Source organism: Glarea lozoyensis, assembly GCF_000409485.1.
Source record: "Glarea lozoyensis ATCC 20868 chromosome Unknown GLAREA17, whole genome shotgun sequence".
In the NCBI taxonomy this organism is placed as follows: domain Eukaryota; kingdom Fungi; phylum Ascomycota; class Leotiomycetes; order Helotiales; family Helotiaceae; genus Glarea; species Glarea lozoyensis.
Window position 1 is genome coordinate 613,655 of NW_007360991.1, and position 20,354 is coordinate 634,008.

At 45.6% G+C, this 20,354-nt stretch overlaps 8 protein-coding genes across 8 annotated transcripts; 6 read left to right on the forward strand and 2 right to left on the reverse strand.

The window, feature by feature from the left end:
* Positions 1–707: 707 nt before the first annotated feature.
* Positions 708–1,824, reverse strand: GLAREA_12027 (NAD(P)-linked oxidoreductase; the record flags this gene model as incomplete). Its single annotated transcript, XM_008082809.1, has 4 exons — positions 708–922; positions 977–1,357; positions 1,417–1,629; positions 1,686–1,824. The coding sequence occupies 4 exons, from the start codon at positions 1,822–1,824 to the stop codon at positions 708–710; spliced, it is 948 nt and encodes a 315-aa protein (XP_008081000.1).
* A 628-nt stretch (positions 1,825–2,452) lies between these two features.
* On the reverse strand, positions 2,453–4,163 carry GLAREA_12028 (RCC1/BLIP-II; the record flags this gene model as incomplete). The annotated part of the gene is made up of 3 exons (XM_008082810.1): positions 2,453–3,304; positions 3,352–3,917; positions 3,992–4,163. The coding sequence occupies 3 exons, from the start codon at positions 4,161–4,163 to the stop codon at positions 2,453–2,455; spliced, it is 1,590 nt and encodes a 529-aa protein (XP_008081001.1).
* An 832-nt stretch (positions 4,164–4,995) lies between these two features.
* Positions 4,996–6,533, forward strand: GLAREA_12029 (Acyl-CoA dehydrogenase NM; the record flags this gene model as incomplete). The annotated part of the gene is made up of 6 exons (XM_008082811.1): positions 4,996–5,172; positions 5,240–5,377; positions 5,432–5,585; positions 5,629–6,301; positions 6,352–6,392; positions 6,442–6,533. The coding sequence occupies 6 exons, from the start codon at positions 4,996–4,998 to the stop codon at positions 6,531–6,533; spliced, it is 1,275 nt and encodes a 424-aa protein (XP_008081002.1).
* Positions 6,534–7,975: 1,442 nt separating this feature from the next.
* On the forward strand, positions 7,976–9,638 carry GLAREA_12030 (FAD-binding protein; the record flags this gene model as incomplete). Its single annotated transcript, XM_008082812.1, has 2 exons — positions 7,976–8,450; positions 8,512–9,638. 2 exons carry the CDS (start codon positions 7,976–7,978, stop codon positions 9,636–9,638), a joined length of 1,602 nt encoding a protein of 533 aa, XP_008081003.1.
* An 833-nt stretch (positions 9,639–10,471) lies between these two features.
* Positions 10,472–11,161, forward strand: GLAREA_12031 (uncharacterized protein; the record flags this gene model as incomplete). Its single annotated transcript, XM_008082813.1, has 2 exons — positions 10,472–10,617; positions 10,669–11,161. 2 exons carry the CDS (start codon positions 10,472–10,474, stop codon positions 11,159–11,161), a joined length of 639 nt encoding a protein of 212 aa, XP_008081004.1.
* Positions 11,162–11,582: 421 nt separating this feature from the next.
* GLAREA_12032 (uncharacterized protein) lies at positions 11,583–11,969 on the forward strand (the record flags this gene model as incomplete). The annotated part of the gene is made up of 1 exon (XM_008082814.1): positions 11,583–11,969. The coding sequence occupies one exon, from the start codon at positions 11,583–11,585 to the stop codon at positions 11,967–11,969; it is 387 nt and encodes a 128-aa protein (XP_008081005.1).
* Positions 11,970–12,679: 710 nt separating this feature from the next.
* GLAREA_12033 (4'-phosphopantetheinyl transferase) lies at positions 12,680–13,816 on the forward strand (the record flags this gene model as incomplete). The annotated part of the gene is made up of 2 exons (XM_008082815.1): positions 12,680–12,790; positions 12,845–13,816. 2 exons carry the CDS (start codon positions 12,680–12,682, stop codon positions 13,814–13,816), a joined length of 1,083 nt encoding a protein of 360 aa, XP_008081006.1.
* A 1,120-nt stretch (positions 13,817–14,936) lies between these two features.
* GLAREA_12034 (Aquaporin-like protein) lies at positions 14,937–16,366 on the forward strand (the record flags this gene model as incomplete). Its single annotated transcript, XM_008082816.1, has 2 exons — positions 14,937–15,583; positions 15,631–16,366. The coding sequence occupies 2 exons, from the start codon at positions 14,937–14,939 to the stop codon at positions 16,364–16,366; spliced, it is 1,383 nt and encodes a 460-aa protein (XP_008081007.1).
* Between the last annotated feature and the right edge of the window lie 3,988 nt (positions 16,367–20,354).

The window sequence follows — 20,354 nt, forward strand, 5'->3', positions numbered from 1 at the left end:
GGTAATGCTGTCTTTCATCGACGAATACGAACCATTCTTTCCAAACAAACATGGACACAGACACACGGCGACTGATCTCACTCGCCAACCCAGAGACCTCTCGACTTATCGCCATCTGCTTCGCTTTGTTCTGGATATCACTAAACAGATGTTTGCATCTAAACTAGAATACTAAGACTGTCTCAAAAACAACTCAATTGAACCGAGAAAACGACACCTTCAGTACCACCTCTTGGGAACATCTCCCGGGCTGTCCCTTACTATCGCTTCCGAAAATATCAAATCAAAAAGGGACGCCACAAGTAGGTAATGCAAACCAAAGAAGGCTGACACTCAAAATAGTCTTAGATAGCCGGACATTGTCATTGTGGTCATATTTCAACGCATGTAACCATCAGAATCTCCACCAAGAGGATGTGGACGGAAAAGTAGCAATCCATCGTGACGTATTTCTGCCAACGGCTTTAAGATGAAAGTGAACACAGATGTCGAGCTATGTGTTCAGACTCCAGAGACATGTATCACCAGCGAGACTCGTTTGAGAGATATTTGTGAAGACCTCGGGAGTTGGCGGGATGAGATAAGTATTCCGTCACCAGCTACTAACTTTTAGAAAGAATCTAGTTATAAACATTTTCGACCCATTCGACGGTATCTGCCATCCACCTCATTGTTCACTAACAAATTCCACCAGGCTCAGTCAAACCCTAAGACAAAACCATCCCGTCAGGCTTATCCTTAAAGCCAAAGTTAACACCAAAAGCCGGATACACATATCTCACGACCTTTCCGCTCTTCTCGAGCCCGTCCGCATATGCGTTGAGAGTTTTCATGTCCTCGGTATCAAGATCAATCAGCTCCATATTCGCCTTAATCCTCTCCGAGTTGACAGACTTCGCAAGGACCGAACTGCCACGAGCGACTACAGAATCATTAGCCAACCACTAAAAAGCAGTGAGTGCAAAGTCAAACTTACTATGATAAGAAAGCAACACACTAGCAGGCGTAACTCCCCTCTTCTTCGCAACCTCCACAATCGGCGCCGCCTCAAACATGGGACTGCCGGTACTCCCCAACGGACTATACGCGGTAACATGAATACCCTTCTCTTTGCAGAAATCAACAACCTCCTGTTGTGGCAACGATGGATGGTTTTCGATCTGGTTCACCGCTGGCACAATACTCGCCTCCTTCAATAACTGCTCGAGGTATTTGACGCTGTAGTTGCAAACGCCAATAGCCTTGACTTTACCCGTCGCGACGAGCTTCTCCATCGCTTTCCAGGTCTGTACGTGCGACCAGTCTTTTATGAGATCGCGGGATCCGTCTTCGTGTTTGGGGAATTTGTCGTGGTTTCCTAGGCGTGTCAGTGGTGTTTGAGTGCAACTATTATTGACTAAGTGAGAGGGTATTTACCATTTGGATTCATAGCCACAGGCCAGTGAACAAGGTAAAGGTCCACATAATCAAGACCCAAACTCTTCAGACTCTTATTCAGAGCCTCCTCGACGCGGGAGTGGTAAGTGCACCATAGCTTCGTGGTAACAAAGATATCTTTCCTCTCGATCCCGCTATCGAATGCAGTTCGAAGACCTTCTCCAACCTCGTCCTCGTTACCGTAGCAGTATGCTACAACCCATTAAAAAAATCCCCCCCAATTGAAAGGCAAGATAGGGAAAACTCACCAGCATCAATATGTCTATACCCAACACTCAACGCATAACCCACCGCATTCTCCACCTCCCCAGCAGCAGACTGCCACGTCCCGAGTCCCAACGCCGGGATCTCCGCGCCAGTATTCAACTTAAACGTCTTAGTAGCCATATTTCCAATCGTTGTATTCAAAATATCTGCGCTCAATTCCTCTTTCTCCAAATTCTTCTCTTTCAAATCCTGCGATGGCGGGTGTTGATGGAGGGGTAATACCAGAACAAAAAGAAAGCAAGCACGGAGCCCGCTAAGATAACAACGTGGTGCTTCCAAGAACCCGCGGAAAATCTTGGCTCATTGGGCCGCGAGTTTATCCATCTCATGATAGGAGAGATTGGTGAGACTTGCGATGGTCCGAAGCCGGTTGTGACGTTTTGCTTTCTGGAAGAATGCGTTCAGGGTCTGGAGTGAGCGAGATGTGGGGTGGCCGACAGAAACCGATGTGGGCCTGGTCCGGGTGAATTGAGAGCGATATGGAAAGGGAGGATGGGATCATTTATTGAGGAAAAAGTATTGAGCCAAGTAAATGTGACGCGTAAACACAAAATTATTACATACTATCTTCCGTTATGCAGGAAGCCTTCCTATACCTTTCCAATTTTGAAAGTCCACTCTATCATTTAACCTGAGCCCTATTCGTATACGCAGCCTATCCCAGTCCAGCCCGTTTTAATATTATACAAGTATAGATCATCGATTCAACGTGTGAAGATATCTAAATCCAATTTGTTTGCCGCCCAGTTCAAGTCGACATCGGCCCAGCGAGAACACTGAACTGTCCTCCACAACCCGCAAAGGTAAGCTTCTTTCCTCTCGTAGCAGTGTTATCGATCAAGGTCGCCTCTTTGATAGAATCCGTGGTACCCTGTCCAGTTCTGTAACTCTCAGAAAAACCCCAGGAGTATGCTTGACCTTCCATCGTAACAGCAATACAGTTGTCGATACCAGCTGCGACGGCGACGGATTTGATTCCAGGGACCGCAGTTGGCTTCACAAGGATTCGAGGCTTTTCCCTAGCGTCGAAAATGATATCGTCTTCTGGAATCTTGTCCAAATCAATTCCGCTCTGTCCATCGTCGCATCGTCCCCAGACTAGTGTGGTTCCGTCCTCTGTGAATGCGATAGAGTGATGACTTCCACCTTCAATGCCCTTGATAGCATACCCTTCAAGACTTTTAATCTTGCTTGGCCTTTGGACTAGGGCATTATCTGTGCCTGCGCCGCTTGTAACACCTGCTTGCCCGTAGTTGTTCAAACCCCAAGTCCAGACTTTGCCCTTATTGTCGATAGCGAATCCGTTGTAGGAACCGGAGGCGACATAGGTCATCTTGTTCTTGGGAAGACCCACCAAATTTGGCACGAGGTACTCGAGACGTCGACGCTCTGCGACGCGGTGGCCCAATTGCCCTTGTTCTCCAGCTCCCCATGCCCAGATGTTGCCTTTGTGGTCGAGGGCTAAAATGTGATCGCCTCCAGCAGCTAAACTCTTAATATTCTTCAATTCTGGGATGAGGGCAGGTGTAGATTGTCCTCTCTCTTTCTTTGGCTGCTTCTCTCCATCTTTCTTGAAAAAGCCAAAGATACCATCATTACCCTAAATATGTCAGCATAAGCTCGTCACACACGACAGGTACAACTTACCATAAAAGTACCCCATCCATACACATGTCCATCTGTGGTGAGCGCAAAACTAGCACTGTTCGTAGCCGCGACCTGAGCAAAGCGTGTGCCGGATTCGAAAGCCTCCGTAGGAATAGCGGTAGGTTTACTCTCGTTAGGGTTGAGATCGCTCTCTTCTTCCTCATCGCTGTCATCCGCGTCCACATCCTTAGTTGGCGCTTCCCAAGTAGTATCTCTTCCGAGCGCGTAGTTATCGTTTACACCCCAAGTCAAGATCTTCTGGTCGTGCGTCAAAGCGACACAGTGCATTCCTCCCACCGCGATTTGAACAACCCCGACAGTCGCAGCATCAAGAAACTTATTGAGTCTAGGGCGCTTAACGTTTTTCGCGTCTCCAAGTCCAAGTTCTGCCGAATCCCCAGATCCGAACACGTAAACATCGAGTTTCTGGGTGGGAGCTGTGTTGATTGAAGCTTCCGATTTCGCTTTCTTCACAGGCCTTGCGACCTCCTCTGTAGCTGAGTTCGCGCGCTTTCTGCTGATATTTGGTTTTGGCTTTTCTGCGGGTTTTTCTGCGGGTTCAATGGCTAGATTTCAAATTCAGAGTCAGTCTTCGAAACACAGACGTCATTGTAAAAACATTGTACATATGCGAACTTACACTCTTTTTCTTCCACAACTGGGTTTTCCGCCTTCTTCTCATCATCTTTCTTTGCCTTTGGAATCGCCTTGTTAGGCGCCGCCTTTGCCTTCAATGGCGCGATTGGTTTCTTCACTCCAGCATCTTTTGTCAGTCTCGAAGTCCTCGTCGTGGTTTGCGCTTTTGGAGGCATTTTGAATTTCTCGTTCGCGTTGAAGAAGTTGATCGAGTTTGAAGGAAAATGAGAAAATTGTGGTGTGTTATATACTGAAAATGACGCGCCGATAATTCATGTTGGTACCTAGGTAGTTCTGATTCACTTTTTTGTACAGGCACCAGCCCGCTAAGGCAGTCAGGCAAAACCGGCTGACCAAGCTACTGATAGCCAATGATCTTGTTTTTCACGATATTTGGATCTACAGATGATTTGGAAGGCTTGAAATTTCAGGAAAACAGCTTCTGCATAGATTGTTTACATAAAAACCAAAGGTGTGGACTATTGATTCCAGTTGAACGATATGTCAATGCTTCAGCGACAGGTTGAATTATAAATATATTTAGTTAGCGGCCCGACGATATTCCGTCAAATTCACATTCTGAAAATAGCTCCACTTACCTCACTGAATCCTCATCCATTTCGGCGGATTCCATCCTTCCAATGCCCGTGCAATGTGCACGATTTGTCGAGCTGTCTTCTTGAGAGCGGAGAGCATTAATCGCACGTTTGAACTAGTAGCTCTCTAATGTCCGTTAAAATTCTCAATCGACGTCACGAGTATGTTTTACCCTCAGCCGAGGCACGGCAGTCACTCCTCTTCCCTTGAGCTACGACATGGACAACACCGTACTGTTAATAAACTCACAGTCCAATATTGAGTAATAGCCGGCAGCTTACAATCCGAACGTGTTTCTAATTCTCAATTAGTACTTTCTCAATTCTTCATAATTTCCCTAAATAAAACTCGCACCCTTATTCCTTCTAACCATAACTACCTCTCACGTCCCAAGTTCAATATTAAACAATAATGCCATCCTTCGGCAGCCCAATTCCATATGCAGAACCCCTCTGGTATTCGCGCGACAAAACTCCTCATTACAATGATTCCCACCGTCATCTACGAAAAGAAGTCCGTCGATACTTCGACGAAGAAATAATTCCTTTCGCATATGAATGGGAAGAAAGTGGGAAAGTCCCTGATGAAGTATGCTTTACTTATACCCTCACTTAATATGAGTGGTTAAAAAAGAATCTCACACTGATACAACCAGGTATTCAAAAGACACGCCCAACTCGGATATCTAGCCGGTGTGACTGGCCTAGAAAATGTCCGCTTACCAGGCGATATCAAAGCTCAAGATTGGGATTCGTGGCATACACTAATATTGACAGATGAGATTAGTCGTGTAGTACGTCTCACCTCCGGCAACTTCTTTTGAGTTCACCAAATTGATGTATTGCAGGGATTCACAGGCGTTCTATGGGGGTTAGGAGGCGGTAACAGCATCGGCGTCCCTCCAGTCGTAAATTTCGGTACTCAGTCCCAAAAAGACAAATTCCTCCCTAGCGTGGCAAACGGAAGTTTGCGGTTCTGTCTAGGAATAACAGAACCTGATGGTACTTCCTCCCTCTTCTTGTATCCAAAGGCTAACATAAAAAGCCGGCTCGGACGTCGCAAATATCCAAACAACAGCCGTCCGTAACGGAGATCACTACATCGTAAATGGCTCCAAAAAATGGATCACGAATGGAATCTGGGCCGACTATGTAACCGCTGCCGTCCGAACCGGCGGTCCTGGTGCTGGTGGAGTGTCTGTTCTCGTTATTCCGCTGAAAGTCGCCGGCGTGACTACACGACCGATGAAAAACTCGGGTGTGGGAGCTTCGGGCAGTACCTTCATAACGTTCGAAGACGTCCACGTTCCCGTTTCCAATCTGCTTCACAAAGAAAACCGCGGCTTCGAAGTCATCATGTCAAATTTCAATGCCGAGCGCAAAGCTATTGCGACGCAAGCTATTCGGCTTAGTAGAGTGTGTGTTGAGGATGCATGGCAGTACGCATGTACGCGCGAGACTTTTGGGAAGAAATTGATTGAGAATGACATTATTCGCGCGAAGTTTGTTGTAATGGGACGGGTGATTGAACCTGCGATGGCATTCTTGGAACAGTTGACTTGGTTGATTGAGGAGAATAGAAGGGGTGGAGGTGTCAGGATTGGAGGAATGACGGCGATGTTGAAGGTTGTCAGTACAAGATGTTTGGAGTTTTGTGTTAGGGAAGCTCAGCAGGTTATGGGTGGGGTAGGGTATTCAAGGGGTGGGAGAGGAGGAAGGTAAGTTTTGTTTTTGTTTGAAAGGTAAGCATTTTGCTGATTTACTGTAGGGTTGAGGCTATCTCGAGGGACGTGAGGGTTATGGCTGTTGGTGAGTCTGAATATAATGTCTTTGAAAAGCGTTCGCTAATTGATTTTAGGCGGTGGCAGTGAGGAGATTATGGATCAACTTGCTATTAGGGAGGAGACGAAGGATCTCAAGAAGTATAATGCGGCAAGGAGTAAGTTGTAAATCTAGGAGTTGTTACGTAATATCAGATTCCGTGCATGATACATCAGATCTCTTCAACAGTCGAACAGCCAAACGAGTATATGACAGTAGGTGACTGAGCTTTCTGAGTTCTAGCGCGGCACCCAATCAATCTCCGAGGTTGAGTTAACTGGACAAAAGCGCCATATTTTCTCGAAAATCGTTTCTGCTAATTCAAGCCATGAATAATCAGGTTCCATGATCTGAGCACTTGCATAGAAGTATGGCTGAAATTTTTATCCCATAGCCGTCTTTATTTCCCACTCTCGAGACAGCATAATTGCGGTGTGATTCTCAAAGCCAAGCGAGAAACTTTGAAAACTTCGACGTTCACTCATTATGAGTCCCCTTCAGCTATTGGGTGTTGGTTCGACGATGACTAGTTTTGAACAAGCGGCACGTCCCGGTGCGCCTGTTTCATCTGCACAGAATATATTACGATCCGTGAAGATCATCGCAGTGCCATTTCGATAGCATCTCGCTCATAACGAACGACAATTCGTTAAACTCCGGGACCCCGCAAGCTGCAGAACAGAAGAAGCAATCTCAGCTCACACAACGCAAGATGTGGCGCCGGAGTTCACGAGATGTGTAGCAGAGCAAGCTTAAACCGGCATAGTGACGGAACATCCGCGAGACTTTCTTGGATCAGCCTTGGAAAAGTCGACAACGAGGAACTTTATTCCAAACATATGCGAGGTATCAACATTGAAAAAATTGTTGAGGTAATCTAACGCTCGCTAAGTAGGAATTCTCAGCTGCTGAGTCTGGCGGCGTCCAAGTATACTGCGTTGTTGATTAATTCACCTTGGCAGCATGTTGTGCAATGACCAGGGAAATACTGATCGTACACCTTCAACAGAATTATTGTAACAAATTACAAGACTTAGGGGAATATATTGTAGAATTCTCCTACTTACGTCAAAATTTCCAGCTCGCCCATGCCCTTGGATTATATCTTCAAGGGCCTCTATCTAAAGGTTCACTTATCATATCAGATAAAGAATACTCGCAGACAGTTTGTGATACAAGAGCCGCTAGGCTTCACTCGGATTGAGATCTATCGAAGCTTCAAGCTTTGAATCCACTAGCCAGAGACGGTGAAAGATTCTCAGCTTTCGTTTTGACATTTTTATACTTTTGATCAACTGATGCATTTCAGGTGCATGCAAATATAGGATTATTGGCACAATTGAAGACGGCAGCTGAGACTTTGGTGATGAGTGAGACAATTCTCCTTAGACCGAGAAACCATTGCATGATGCATCTCAGCAGAATGTAGAGACTCAGCTGCCGATGAAGGACGAGGCACTTCGATTCATTTGACTTGTCGTATCTTAAAGACCACCAACGTATATATACGAAGGAGAGCATTGACAGCCAGTATCAAATTTTCCAACATTAAACTCCATCGACAATTCATCATGGCTACTGCAACCGACCTCGAAATTCTCATTGAATCCATTGGCGCTGAAAACGTTTTCGTCCGAGGCTTTGGCTTCTACGAAAATGAAGTTGTCCAATATGCAACCACATCCTACCCTGCAAACCGCACCTCTCCAGCAGTCATCGTCAAGCCCAAGAACAGAGAGGACATTGCTGCTACTCTAGACTATGCCAAAAAGCAGGGAGTTGCTGTTGCGATCAGAACCGGAGGACATCAGTACAGCGGAGCTTCTTCTGCTACAGCTCCAAACATTCAGTTGGATTTGTCGGAGACTTTCCAAGGTCCTGATGACCGAACACTTCTCCGAAAGCAAGGACTGCTTAGAACTAGTGTCAGTTGGTCATTGAAGGAGTTCTCGGCATATATGTTCAAGAACAAGATTTTTGTTCCTCATGGACAGTGTATTGCTGTGCATCTTGGTGGGCATGTTCAGACTGGAGGTTATGGACAACGTGAGTATCTTTCAGAAATGTTCGTTTTATGTCCTAAGATAGCTGACACTTTCTTCTACAGTCGGTCGTAGCTTTGGTCTACTTGGTGATCACGTCACTGAGATTGAAATTGTTGACCACGAAGGCGTGCCAAAAGCCATCTCCAAACACAACGACCCAGCTTTGTTCAAAGCAATTCTTGGAGGAAGTCCAGGAAACTTTTGCGTTGTTACCCACTTCACGACCAAAATCTATCGTGATGAAGATTATGACGGGTCGACAGGAATGAAGTGCATGTATGTCTACTCCAAGGAAACATTGAATCGCCTACTCGACTTTGTTGTCAAGATGTCCGACGAAAAAGAGAAGCCCGTACCACGCAACTACGATCTTTGTGTCAGTGTTGTCAGCTCTGGCAACAATTTCTTAGCCCACTTCCCCTCCAAAGGATCTCAACTTCGTGACATCTATCATGGCGACAAAAATCTTCCAAATATTGACGAGGATTTGCCAAAGTGGCCACGTCTGATCTTTGCCTGGGCTCAGTGGGTCAAGCTCAGTCCTACAGACCAATATGATCCAGCTTGGTTCAATGAACTGAAGCAGGACGCTCTTCCAATCAGCATCAACTTGGCATTGAAGCCAACACCGATGTCTCAAATGACTAGCAAATGGTGGATTCTCGACTCAGTTCGAGAATATCCTATGCCTTATGTCAAATCAACCCGCGTGAGCGACAAGAAGAACCTTGCCGAAACGGGCTGGGCCAAATGGCTCACCGAGAGAATCGAAGAAGTCGTTCAACCGAAAGACAATGGTCTCTTCATCTGCGCCCAAATCCAACCCTTCGGTGGCGTCGAGTCCATGACCAGAAAAAACGCAAACAATGGCACTTCTTACAGCTGGAGAGAATCTACTGTGTGCGCTACACTCGATTGTTTCCATCTACCCGAGAAAGACAAGAAAGCCGCCGCTCTTGCATGGCGCGAAAAGAACGAGACGGAAGTGTTTGGACCACAAGGGAATTTCAGCAGCAAGGATATGCGTGTTCTTTGGGGTTCTTTTGGGGAGTATGATTTCTCTCAGGTTTGGTACGCTTATCACGAGAATGAGGAGAAGTATAAGTTCTTGCGCGATCAAAGGGCAAAGCATGATCCTCAAGGAGTGTTCACTGCGAATACCTTTTGCGTCCCAGCTGCTGGCAAATAGATTGATTGAGGAGGTTGAACCGTTAGGACTGAAGTCGAACCTGTTCGAAATGGAAGGTGTTGCTTTGAGGATAAGTCAGTTCAATGATCCAATTTGAAGTGAAAAATGTCAGTCCACAACTTTTTAAAATTGTGCTGCTTGACGATCAGTGGAATTCAGCTATTGAAACTGTCATTTAATATGAAATTTCAGTCTGAACGATCAAGGTTCCTAGATTTAAGGGACAAAATCTGGCAATCCTGTCCCAATCTCATCGCACAATTTTGAAAAGATGGCTTGACTTTTACTTGTAACCTAACCGTCTCTTTCTGAGCATTTTTTTTGGTAAATGTGTTTTTCAAAGCTGTAGGAAATCTCATCGTTTCCGCTTTAACCACAGGGCATCAGGCGTTCTTTTCAAGCGAATCACCCCTGGAATTGCAGCTGCTCCACCCCCGCGCTCTCGCCCACGGGGAGTGGAGTGCGTAATCTACATCCCGAAGCGGTGAGAAGCTAGACGTCGATATCCAGAATTGACCTCAGAAAAGTGCACGAGATATCTCCAAATCGACGACTGCGTTTTCTAGTTGACGTTTGTAAGGAACTGAATGTCAGATTCAGTGCTAGCGAGATTCAAACCACTATGCTTCTGTACGATCTAAACTCTGATGTGTTGCTCAGCATCGTCGAACAGGTACAGAGTCCGCTTTCAATAAAGTTAGACTTTGTTGACCAAATAGCTTCACAACATAGCTCCAGAATGTCTTTTCAAGACTCGCCTTATGTCTCGCACGATGAATGAGATGGTGATTCCGTTTATGTATCGCCATATCAAACTTCGAGACGATTTAACCATGGCCGACTTTGACCTGGACTCGACCATCAAAAATGGTATAAGAAACATGCAGCTTCATGCCAGGCATGTTATTGTCAGCTCAACTGTCAATTGGGAGCTCTCAGCACAGTTTCTAATAAATTACCCTCGTCTCCAATCAATAACGTGAGTAATGTCAAGCGATAGATCATACAGATTCTAACGACGTTGTTGAAGATGGGAAGAAGGCTCAAGCCGCCCAAAAGTTATCAGAGAACCCTGGCGGTCGGCAACTTATGTTGAATTGAATAAGGTATTCAAACATTCGCCAAATGTCGGACTTATCATTTCCCAATTCGCGTATCGTCGTGAAGCCCCACGGGCCGCTTACGCAATGAGAGATATGCTAGCTGCCAATATTGTAGAGATCGGAGTAGAAGACTCTGGGGATTTAAGCCCGTCTGATAATCTTCAGGATCTCTTGATTGCGTCAACCAGAATAGAGAGAGTCAATTTCCACTTCGGGCTACACAACGTCATTCCATGCCCATTCGACCCCCGGCGAGGTAGGCTTCCACCTATCAAACGCCTCACATTTCCAGAAGTATATTCATGGGATTACAATCCAGAAAGCATGAGCCAGATATGGGATTTCTCCCAACTCCAGGATCTTACTATTGCATGGCATCTTCTTGGTAACTTTCTGAATGCGTTTTACCGGAGAATCTAGGACAGTTGAAAAGCCTACGTGTTGACAACACATGCTGGGAAGAGGAAAGGAAACGAGGCGGCATTCTTCCTATCGAAGACATCACACCAAATTCTTTCGCCCACCTTCTAATGAAACTTTTGGAATACCGCGACGACTTCGAAGTTTTGGATATCCGTTGTCAATTAAATCTGTTCTCGATGCCTTTGATAGCCCAGCAAGGTCAGTCGCTAAAGATGCTAAAGCTCCTTGATGTTACTGGGTTCGGGGGTTCAGGCATTTTCCCAACGATAACTCTATGTGATTTGGAAATGTGTCAACTTTCGTGTACCCGTATAACAAAGCTTAACATAGGCGTGAATGTTGTTGGAGAAGAAGTAAGCAATTTTTCCCTTGGCTGTGTTTTGGCTGGAATACATGGTTACGTGGGACTCGACAGACTATGAGCTTCCTGAAAATCATAGCTGGCTTCCGAAATCTTTATGATTTGACGATATATGTGCAAAGCAAGCTTACAGAACATAACGCCGATCTCGTCCTTGAAGACATCGATCAGCAATCATCACTCAATATCATGACCAACCTCGTTTTAATGAAACGAGGTCTTGCTTTCACTAGATTACGCATCAAAGTTGGGGGCTGGACCAAGTATGGTCCGTCCCCACGCCGCGCTGGTTCTGACTGGCGTCGAAGAAGACGGCTCGGGCGCAATCCCGAAAGATTGTTTTATTCGGAATTCTATGAAGACAAGGCATTTCTTCGCGAGCACAAATATGGATCCGGCTGTGGGTGGGTTGACGTCGACGATCTACCTGATTGGTATTATTAGCATCGTTAACTTTCCCCTTGATATATATAAAAGAACACTATGTCTGGGTTTCAAGACAAGCTTTGTTGATCAGTTTAAGCGATTGTCCTTCACTAATCTACTAACGTTAGCACAAACCACCATCGCCGGAAGTGTTCTATCAAGAAGGGTCACATACCCACAGAAATAATGCTCAACCGCATGAAAAAAGAAGTCTTGAATAGAGCAAACGCCTTATCAATGAAACGGGAACATCCGACGCAATCGTACCTGCTAGTGACACAACACTCGGTACTCAGAGGCTGCGCTATATCAATCTAATGTGGTCAACTGTGTGGTGAACAATATTGTAAAACGCGTTGACCCATACGCGTTTTGCAGCGACTGGAATTGTTGTCCCATTAGTAACAACACCAGGCAAATGTTTTGCGAAACAAAAAGTTGTTTCTTCAGAGAAAGACTCATATTTCTGACAGAAAATTAAGTCATTAGCTATCAAAACCGATCGCAGAGAAGATTGCAGATGTTTGTTTTGATACCTGCAAGATAACTCACGTGACTCGGGCCGAGACGTGTTTTGGCTCGGGAAGCTAAAACTTTGACAACCACATCCTCTGTTATCTAAACCACCCGACACCTTCTTTCAACGCTTGATTTTGTAATGTTGAAATACTACACAGAATCATAAGGCTTTCATAAATTGTGGAGCGCAGCTCTGCATTTATCATTCCATGGAGAATAACAGCCCAAAAATCATTCAATGGATACTCGACACGCGACCTCTGTGGCCTGTTCCTGCGAAAGAGAAGAAACAAGATGAAGTAGCAGAACTCAAAACAGTTGTAGGTTTATATCCGAAGTGGAAAATATTTTTGGTATCAATCTAATCAGACTAGGCATCTCGAGCGCTAGCGCTCTTGTCCGACTCCGAGCAAGCTAGCGTCTTGAAATATTATCATGTCCGTGATGCCAAGATGTCACTTGCTTCACATCTCTTGAAACATTTGGTCATATCTAAGTACTGCAACGTACCTTGGTCAAAAGCGATGGTTTCTCGTACTTCAAATGGCAAGCCATGTTACGTACCGCCGGCGAAAATTCCATCGATGGGTAGTCACGTGATGTTTGATTTCAATGTCAGCCACCAAGCCGGTATCGTCAGCCTCATTGCCGCAGTAGGCTTCAAGAATCAAGTTGATACCGGGACTGATGTTGTCTGTGTGAATGAGCGGGAAAGTAGAGATTCAGAGTATATCCAGAAGTCTGGATTTTTTGATTGGGTTGATATTCATGGCGAGGTCTTTTCAGAATCAGAAATCAGCTTCATGAAGCTTGGCCCAATACTACCCTCAGATTTGGGGATTGAAGGAGAGTTTATGGGTTACGGGAAAGATAGGATTTCAAGATGTCAGCGGAGAGGTGGCGAAGTTGCAGTCAACGTCAAGAGAGGAGATCATGAGGAAGAAGTCAATGTCAAGACGAGCAAGGTGATCGATGTGAAGATGCGGAGATTCTATGCTATGTGGTGCTTGAGAGAATCTTTTGTCAAGATGACTGGCGAAGCGCTTCTTGCCCCCTGGCTAAAAGAGTTGGAGATATTGGACGTTCAAGCGCCGACCGTAAAGGAAGGGCATCTCACCAAAGAGTCTTTGGAGCAGGGCGGTGTTCAACACGAGTTTCGAATCATCTTCAAAGGGAAGCCAGTCACAGATGTCAGAATGGAGCTCTCAGCTCTTGGGGAAGCTTTTATGGTTGGAGGGGCTCTCAGAGCAAGGGATCCCGATGAGCGAAATGCAGCAGTCATGGGAAGTTGGCAAGAACTGGACCTCGAAGAAGACATCTTGAAACCCGCAGAAAGCAATCCTTGAGCTTGAGACATGAGAAGCCAGCCTTACGTTCTTGGTGTGGAATGAACTGCGCATTCACCAACTGAGGTTAGACGCCATATCCCGAGAGACCGGATAGCCTCAAGCTATCAACAGTTCGACTCGCACGCTAAGTCGCTTGGAGTTGCACATGAACCTATTTTGTCGCCCTTTGTGAAGCTAAGCTCCTTTTTGACGACACTTGGCAAAAGTCAACTTGCCGCGCGTGCCCTCCTCCCTGCTTAGGATCATGTTCCAACATCTTCGTAGGTTTCACGTGGGAACATACATCGACGATGATACTTGAAAGCCGATCGATTTCAATATTATGGTGCAGTGTCGTTGAGTGAGATGTTGATCTTTGCTAGGTTCGGCAATTTGCTGGGGCAAGAACCACCCCACTGCTGCTCTCCACGCCTCCAACCCCGCAATTATTTGGGTCTGACGCCGCCACTTTTACCCCGGACAGTTCCCTCCTCAAGCAGCATCCTTACCATGAAGGGAACGGTATTTTGAGTTGGATGGCCTGGAAAGGTCGATATTTTTTCGATATCTATTTAATGTTGAATAATCAAATCTCAGAAGATATGGACAAAGTCCTGAGCACGCCGAGAGCGCCGATTTTTGTTTTACGGAGCACCAAGTCCTCTCCAGCCTTCATATCCGAAAACCCCTCACTCGCATTCTCCGGCCATGACAAGTGCCCGTTTTGTAGATTGTGCCAATAACGATCCGTACCACTCAACGGTCTTACCTCTTACTACTACGCCACATCGTATCCGGTTCCCGCTGAACGGTTGTAACCTGTACTATTTGGGATAAGTTTCTGTGCCATGAGCTTTGGGCCTTTGGCATCGTGAAAGGGAAGTGCACGATGACGCGCGATCTGCCGCAGCTCGACATCGCAGCTACAAATGTACTTCGATCCCTCTCAAAGTTACAATAGTACAGACATAATTCTATTATCGCTATCAGATTTTACTGTTTGGCGTTTAGCTATCACTTGCCCAATGTCTTTCATGACTGCAATTTCGCCGTCTACAGCCGACATATTTCTCCACTGTTGATTAACTCAATACCATATAAAATTATTTTTGCTCAAACAAACTTGTATTACACCAAAATGTCCTCCTCATCAGATACCGCGTATTCCGAGGAAAATTCAAGCCCAAAACGAAAAGATTGGGCGGAGATGAAACCGCCTTCGAAAGATGAAGGAAAATATGGCATTGGACCTGGTGTGATCAATCCACACGACGACATACAAAAATCAGACACCGCGTACGATCAACACCAAGAGAAAGTGGCAGATATTGTCGGCCCAGGCCCAGGCACGAAACCTTCAAACGATACCAATGGCCGTGTGGAGCATCGAGAACATGCGCGAAGTCCTACTCTATCACCACCTAGCCGTATAAGACGCCTCCATAGCATGGAAACTGTGCAGTCTAATCAAACCAAAAATACTGGAAATACTATGACTTCCAGGAAAACTCACCAAGAACTGGAGCATGAAAGTACGATTTCGACAATCCGCACCCACCTTGGATTAGAAGCGGATGCCCCAATTCTCGAAGGGCATGAGGTTCATCACCACCTAACATGGAGTACCGTCCGAACGGTCATGCGGGAACCTTTCTTGGAATTCTTTGGCACATTTGTCATGGTTCTTTTTGGAAATGGAAGCGTAGCGCAAGTCCTGCTATCAACAGGCCAGACCAGCGCGCCAGGAGGGGCTGGTTTCGGTTCATATCAGAGTATCAATTGGGGGTAAGTTACAGTTCACGTCTTCAGTGAATTCTGCTAACACTTTCCAGTTGGGGTCTAGGAGTTATGCTAGGAATTTACGTCGCAGGTGACAGCGGCGGTTTCCTCAATCCCGCCATCACGATGGCTTTCTGCCTCTTTCGCCGACTTCCATGGCGACGGTTTCCCATCTATGCCATAGCGCAACTTCTCGGCGGATTCTGCGCCTCGGGCGTCGTATACGCCAACTATATCAACGCGATCAACGAGTTCGAAGGCGATGGAATCCGTACCGTTCCTCCTTCTACCACTGCGACCGCGGGAATATTTTGCACTTACCCGGCAGCTTTCATGACGAAGACAAGCCAATTTTTCTCCGAGTTCATTGCATCCGCGATCCTCATCTTCGTTATTTTCGCGCTAAAAGACGATTCGAACCCCGGCGCGATGGGAAAATCCGGCGCGGGTCAACTATTTCCACTTGCGCTGCTATTCTTGATCTTCGGACTCGGCGCGTGTTTTGGTTGGGAAACAGGTTACGCCATTAACATTGCTCGTGATTTTGGCCCCAGACTCATGAGTTATATTGTGGGATATCCGAAAGAGGTGTGGAGTGCAGGTAATTATTACTTTTGGGTTCCAATGGTGGCGCCGTTTTGCGGTGTTCTATTTGGTGGGTTCTTGTATGATGTGTTTGCGTACACTGGGCCGGAGAGTCCGGTTAATACGCCTTGGTTGGGATTTAAATATTTGTTTGCTGGTGGGTATTGGAGAAAGAAGAAGGAGGGTGGGGAGTATGATGTGTAAAGTTTGGATGCGTGAATGCTTTGCTGCAATGTATATCGAGGATGAAGATTACCATGTCTTTGAGGCAACGAAAAGTTTCAATTGTGTGTTATTGTAGATATGCAGTGATAATGCAGCCCACAAAGAAGCTCACTGGTTAATTGCATACATCTTGTTTTGTTATACACATTTGCCTTCGAGTGGCTTTGATCGTCTGAGCAGAAAATCTTTGGTGATGCTCCTTAAATGTTTCTTTATATCCATACAATCAGAAGCCCCCTCAATCTTTTGACGTTATTTAAAAATGTTTTCCTTCAACACCTTGACATGAGTCTCTTACCACGCTGAAATACAGCAAACGATAAAACTTCTCCGAGTCATCGTTTTACGAGCTGCCAAGTTTACAGATGAAAGATATGGTAAAAAGACAAGAAGAAGGAGTGGGCATTTCCGAATCCAACATATACCAGCACGAATTCGTATGGTAATTCAAATTCCGCCTCTGATCCTTCGCCGCCAGAAATACAAATTGTGCGACTCAGGACTCTTTACAAAATTGCTCGTCATCTGTTTGAGTCCACAACAATTTTTAAGGTGTAAGTACTGTTTGGAGGGTTGGGTGCTTCCTGGGGGTGGATGATGGAAGGAGTATAATCTAATTTTGGAGGACCTTGAGCCTTCAAATATGTCTTACTGCAATGAATGATACGCTCTTTATGAGCGAACTCTTTTTGTAATTTTCGAGTAGATATGATGGGATGTTTCGTCATTTTTGGAGATGAGATTTAGCGTTGCGTAAAAGAAACCTTCTTTACTGAGATTACATCAAATTGTAAGATTAATATATTGTGCATCAATTGAGTTTTGTAAACAAGGTCTGTCGATCTCTACTTGCGTTTTCCATGGCGACGCACCGTCTCACATCAGGGTAGAGCAGGTGGGAATAAGTTGTTGTCTAAAAGTTTACTAAAAGTTTATTGAAATTAAATGACTGTTATGACTGAATGGAGGTTTACGTTTCGATTGAATTCAGGAGATGAAGCAGACAAGCCCGGCTGTATTCGATAATGATTGCAGATTTATAGCGAGCATCGACTTTCCATCGCTTCACGAGTTTGAGTGCATGAACCCAACGCCAAGATCACAAGTCCTCTCGTAAAGATGGTACCGGCTTAGCAATTTTGAGAAGCCATTTCGATAATCAATTATTATTGTGCTCGAGTGGATAGACTGGTGAGTTCGTGGCTCTGGGAAACCCGCTTTAGCATTAGTGCTAAATGCTTCTTTCAAACCTTCCCCCGAAATGAAAGCTCTTGCGACGTATCTGCATAAAAGGAGGTTAAATAATCCGTGAGCAATAACTTTTTGTGTGCAGTAGCGTCTATCTTGTTTTAGCATTGGCCTTGAAGAGACCGTCAGGCTCAGAGCGCTGACACAAACGTGCGCATGTTGAACGGATTTCATAAAGTTTCAAATTTTGGCGCTGGAAACGCTTACGAGGGGATTGCAAAAGCACTGACTTCATTTCTGCAGGCTTGGTGTATCATTTGAGCATCATTGGAGAGTGTGAGTCGAAGTCCGCAGGCTGTATGGTCGCGAAGTAGCCCCCTATTCAAGCGAGATCCACTGTAAACAAGGGGAACTTGAGCATCACCTGAGCCTAACGAACAGCGCAACATTGGGAATATAGAACCTTGAATAATCACGACAGACTTGAACTTGTCACTTAACACAGAAGGCTGTATCGTCTATGTATCTTCTCGGAACAACGATTTCTTGCCACTTAATGCAGGAGATCGCTGTGTTGGTCGTTTCTCATTTTCACGGCTGCCGAAATGAAGAAACGCAATTGACCAACAGACACCGTGGATCTTGACCACTTTGCATATTACCTTGTGCATTATCGTCCCACGAAATGGGACAAACAGGTTTGAGGTCCGACTTGCATGAAGCAGTCCATTCCTGCTGGTGCGCATGTGGAATGGGCGTTGGAGATGCGTTCCTCCTTACCTTATTGCCCACGAGAGGTGTTGATTCGTCTCAAGCGCACCAATTCAAAAGTATGAAGGGTGCGGGTGCCTAATCTAATGATCAGCTGCAGAAGAACTGCCCGATAACGACCCTTCCTGCAGCTCCCAGCTTGTTGGATTTCCTCTCGGGGAGAATCCTACAAGTCCGGCTTGTGCCGGAGATAATGCACTGAATATAACACATAGAGAAATAGAGCATTTGCCAATAGGAAGCTCCCCATAGCTTCATTCTGATGGTGTCCAGCAAGCTGGAACGGTCCCCAGGTGGTTCTGAAGAATGGTAAAAACTGCTGTGTTACTTGGGGTTCCGTGGATCTCAAGGATCTTCGGTCTCCCTAAAGAGAATCAGCTGGGTCTATTATCCGCTGCGCAAAGGAGAAAGGAGATATTTTTTGTTCAAGTGGACTGATCAATGAAGTTGTGGGTGGCCAGAAATCAGTCGGGGCTTCGGACGTCGCAATCCGCTTGAATGAAGCCCAGGTTCTTCAGTCTGTCAGGGATATGAAATGGTAGCATAACAGCAGCAAGGGAACTCTGGAATGCGTTTGCCATGTTATCGGAGAAAGTGAGCTTCTCATGAGAAAGCATGCACCGTGTGGTCTTAACTCGGAGTGCGTGCGACCCCATGTGATGGCTGAGAACCATTTGGAGCTCCAAAGTGGATTTGCCATACTCCACTCAAACTCATGTGCTTCATTACCCGGCCTTCAATTCCTTTAAACAACAAAAACTGTTTGAAAGTGAGATACGCCGACGTTTTGCAGCTCAACAAAGTATTTGCGATTAACTGATTCCTTGCAAGACGTTTTTTGATTGGCTTGCAACCATCTTCATATCTTAGGATTAAGCACGAAGCGATATTGAACTCTATACTGCTGCATATTCCTGAATTGGTAGGCAAGGAAAGGAGTGTATACAACTTTGGGGCTGTCTCAGGGGGTCGTGATTGGAATTAAGCGAGCTTTGGTTGTCTCGCCATGCAAATTTTGGAAAACAACTTTAGATAGGATATTTCTTTACTTTTAAGATTTTTTAGACCAAATTTGACTGATGGAGCAATCGGGATTTATCACTTTTGAAGTTTAATGCTGAAGGCCGACGTTAGGGTTTGGAACTTTGGAACAGTAGAGTCGTAGTACATTTCATGAGCGAAAACTTGCATATACTGGAAAAGAAGCTGCAGCATCACCAACATCCTTCGCATGATAGTTCAGTCTTTCTAATTGATTCGCCCACCGTAATTCCAAGATGCTGAAGACTTCATCAACCGCAGATTACAGAGACATCCAATTACCCAAAATGTGAGCACTGTGGACTTCAGTGTTCGAAACCTGTCCCCTACGATCACATCTCCATGAAATGGGCTATCTCTGTATGTTACCTGCTATTTCTAACAGAAATTTTGTTTGAAAAGCCGAATATTTTCAGCTCTGGTAGTTGATCAACGATCATCAGTGACGAATGAGCGCGTGCAGATGGTTTGTCAGCCTCCTGGCTCTTGAAGGATGAGCGAATGCGGAACAATGTTGGTACAGAAGAGCATCGGACTATAACACAACATAGTATGCCTCGCAAAGTCTTGTGCTTCCAAGGGTTATCTCCCACTTTGTTGTCACCGTGTGGGGGTACACCAATTGGATCCATTCTCAGAATGAGCGAAGCACAAACTGCGATCTCGATCCTTCACCCCGCACTCACGTAAGTATTCAAGTACCGTACATGCAACAAGGTGTTCGTGGTACAGGGGGCTGCAATGGTTTTCGCGGGAGACTCACCGCGAAGTAGATCATGATGTGCGGAACATGTCAGCAAGTGCGAGCGCCCTGCAACAAGGATGTACCTACGACCCTACTCTGACAAACAACGAACAAGTGACGTGTACGCCACACAACATCAGTTTGTGAGCTCTCTCTGCCGTATACAAATGCTGTTTTTGTGTTTGTCTATGGCAAGCGGTATACGTTGAGATACGTGATGGA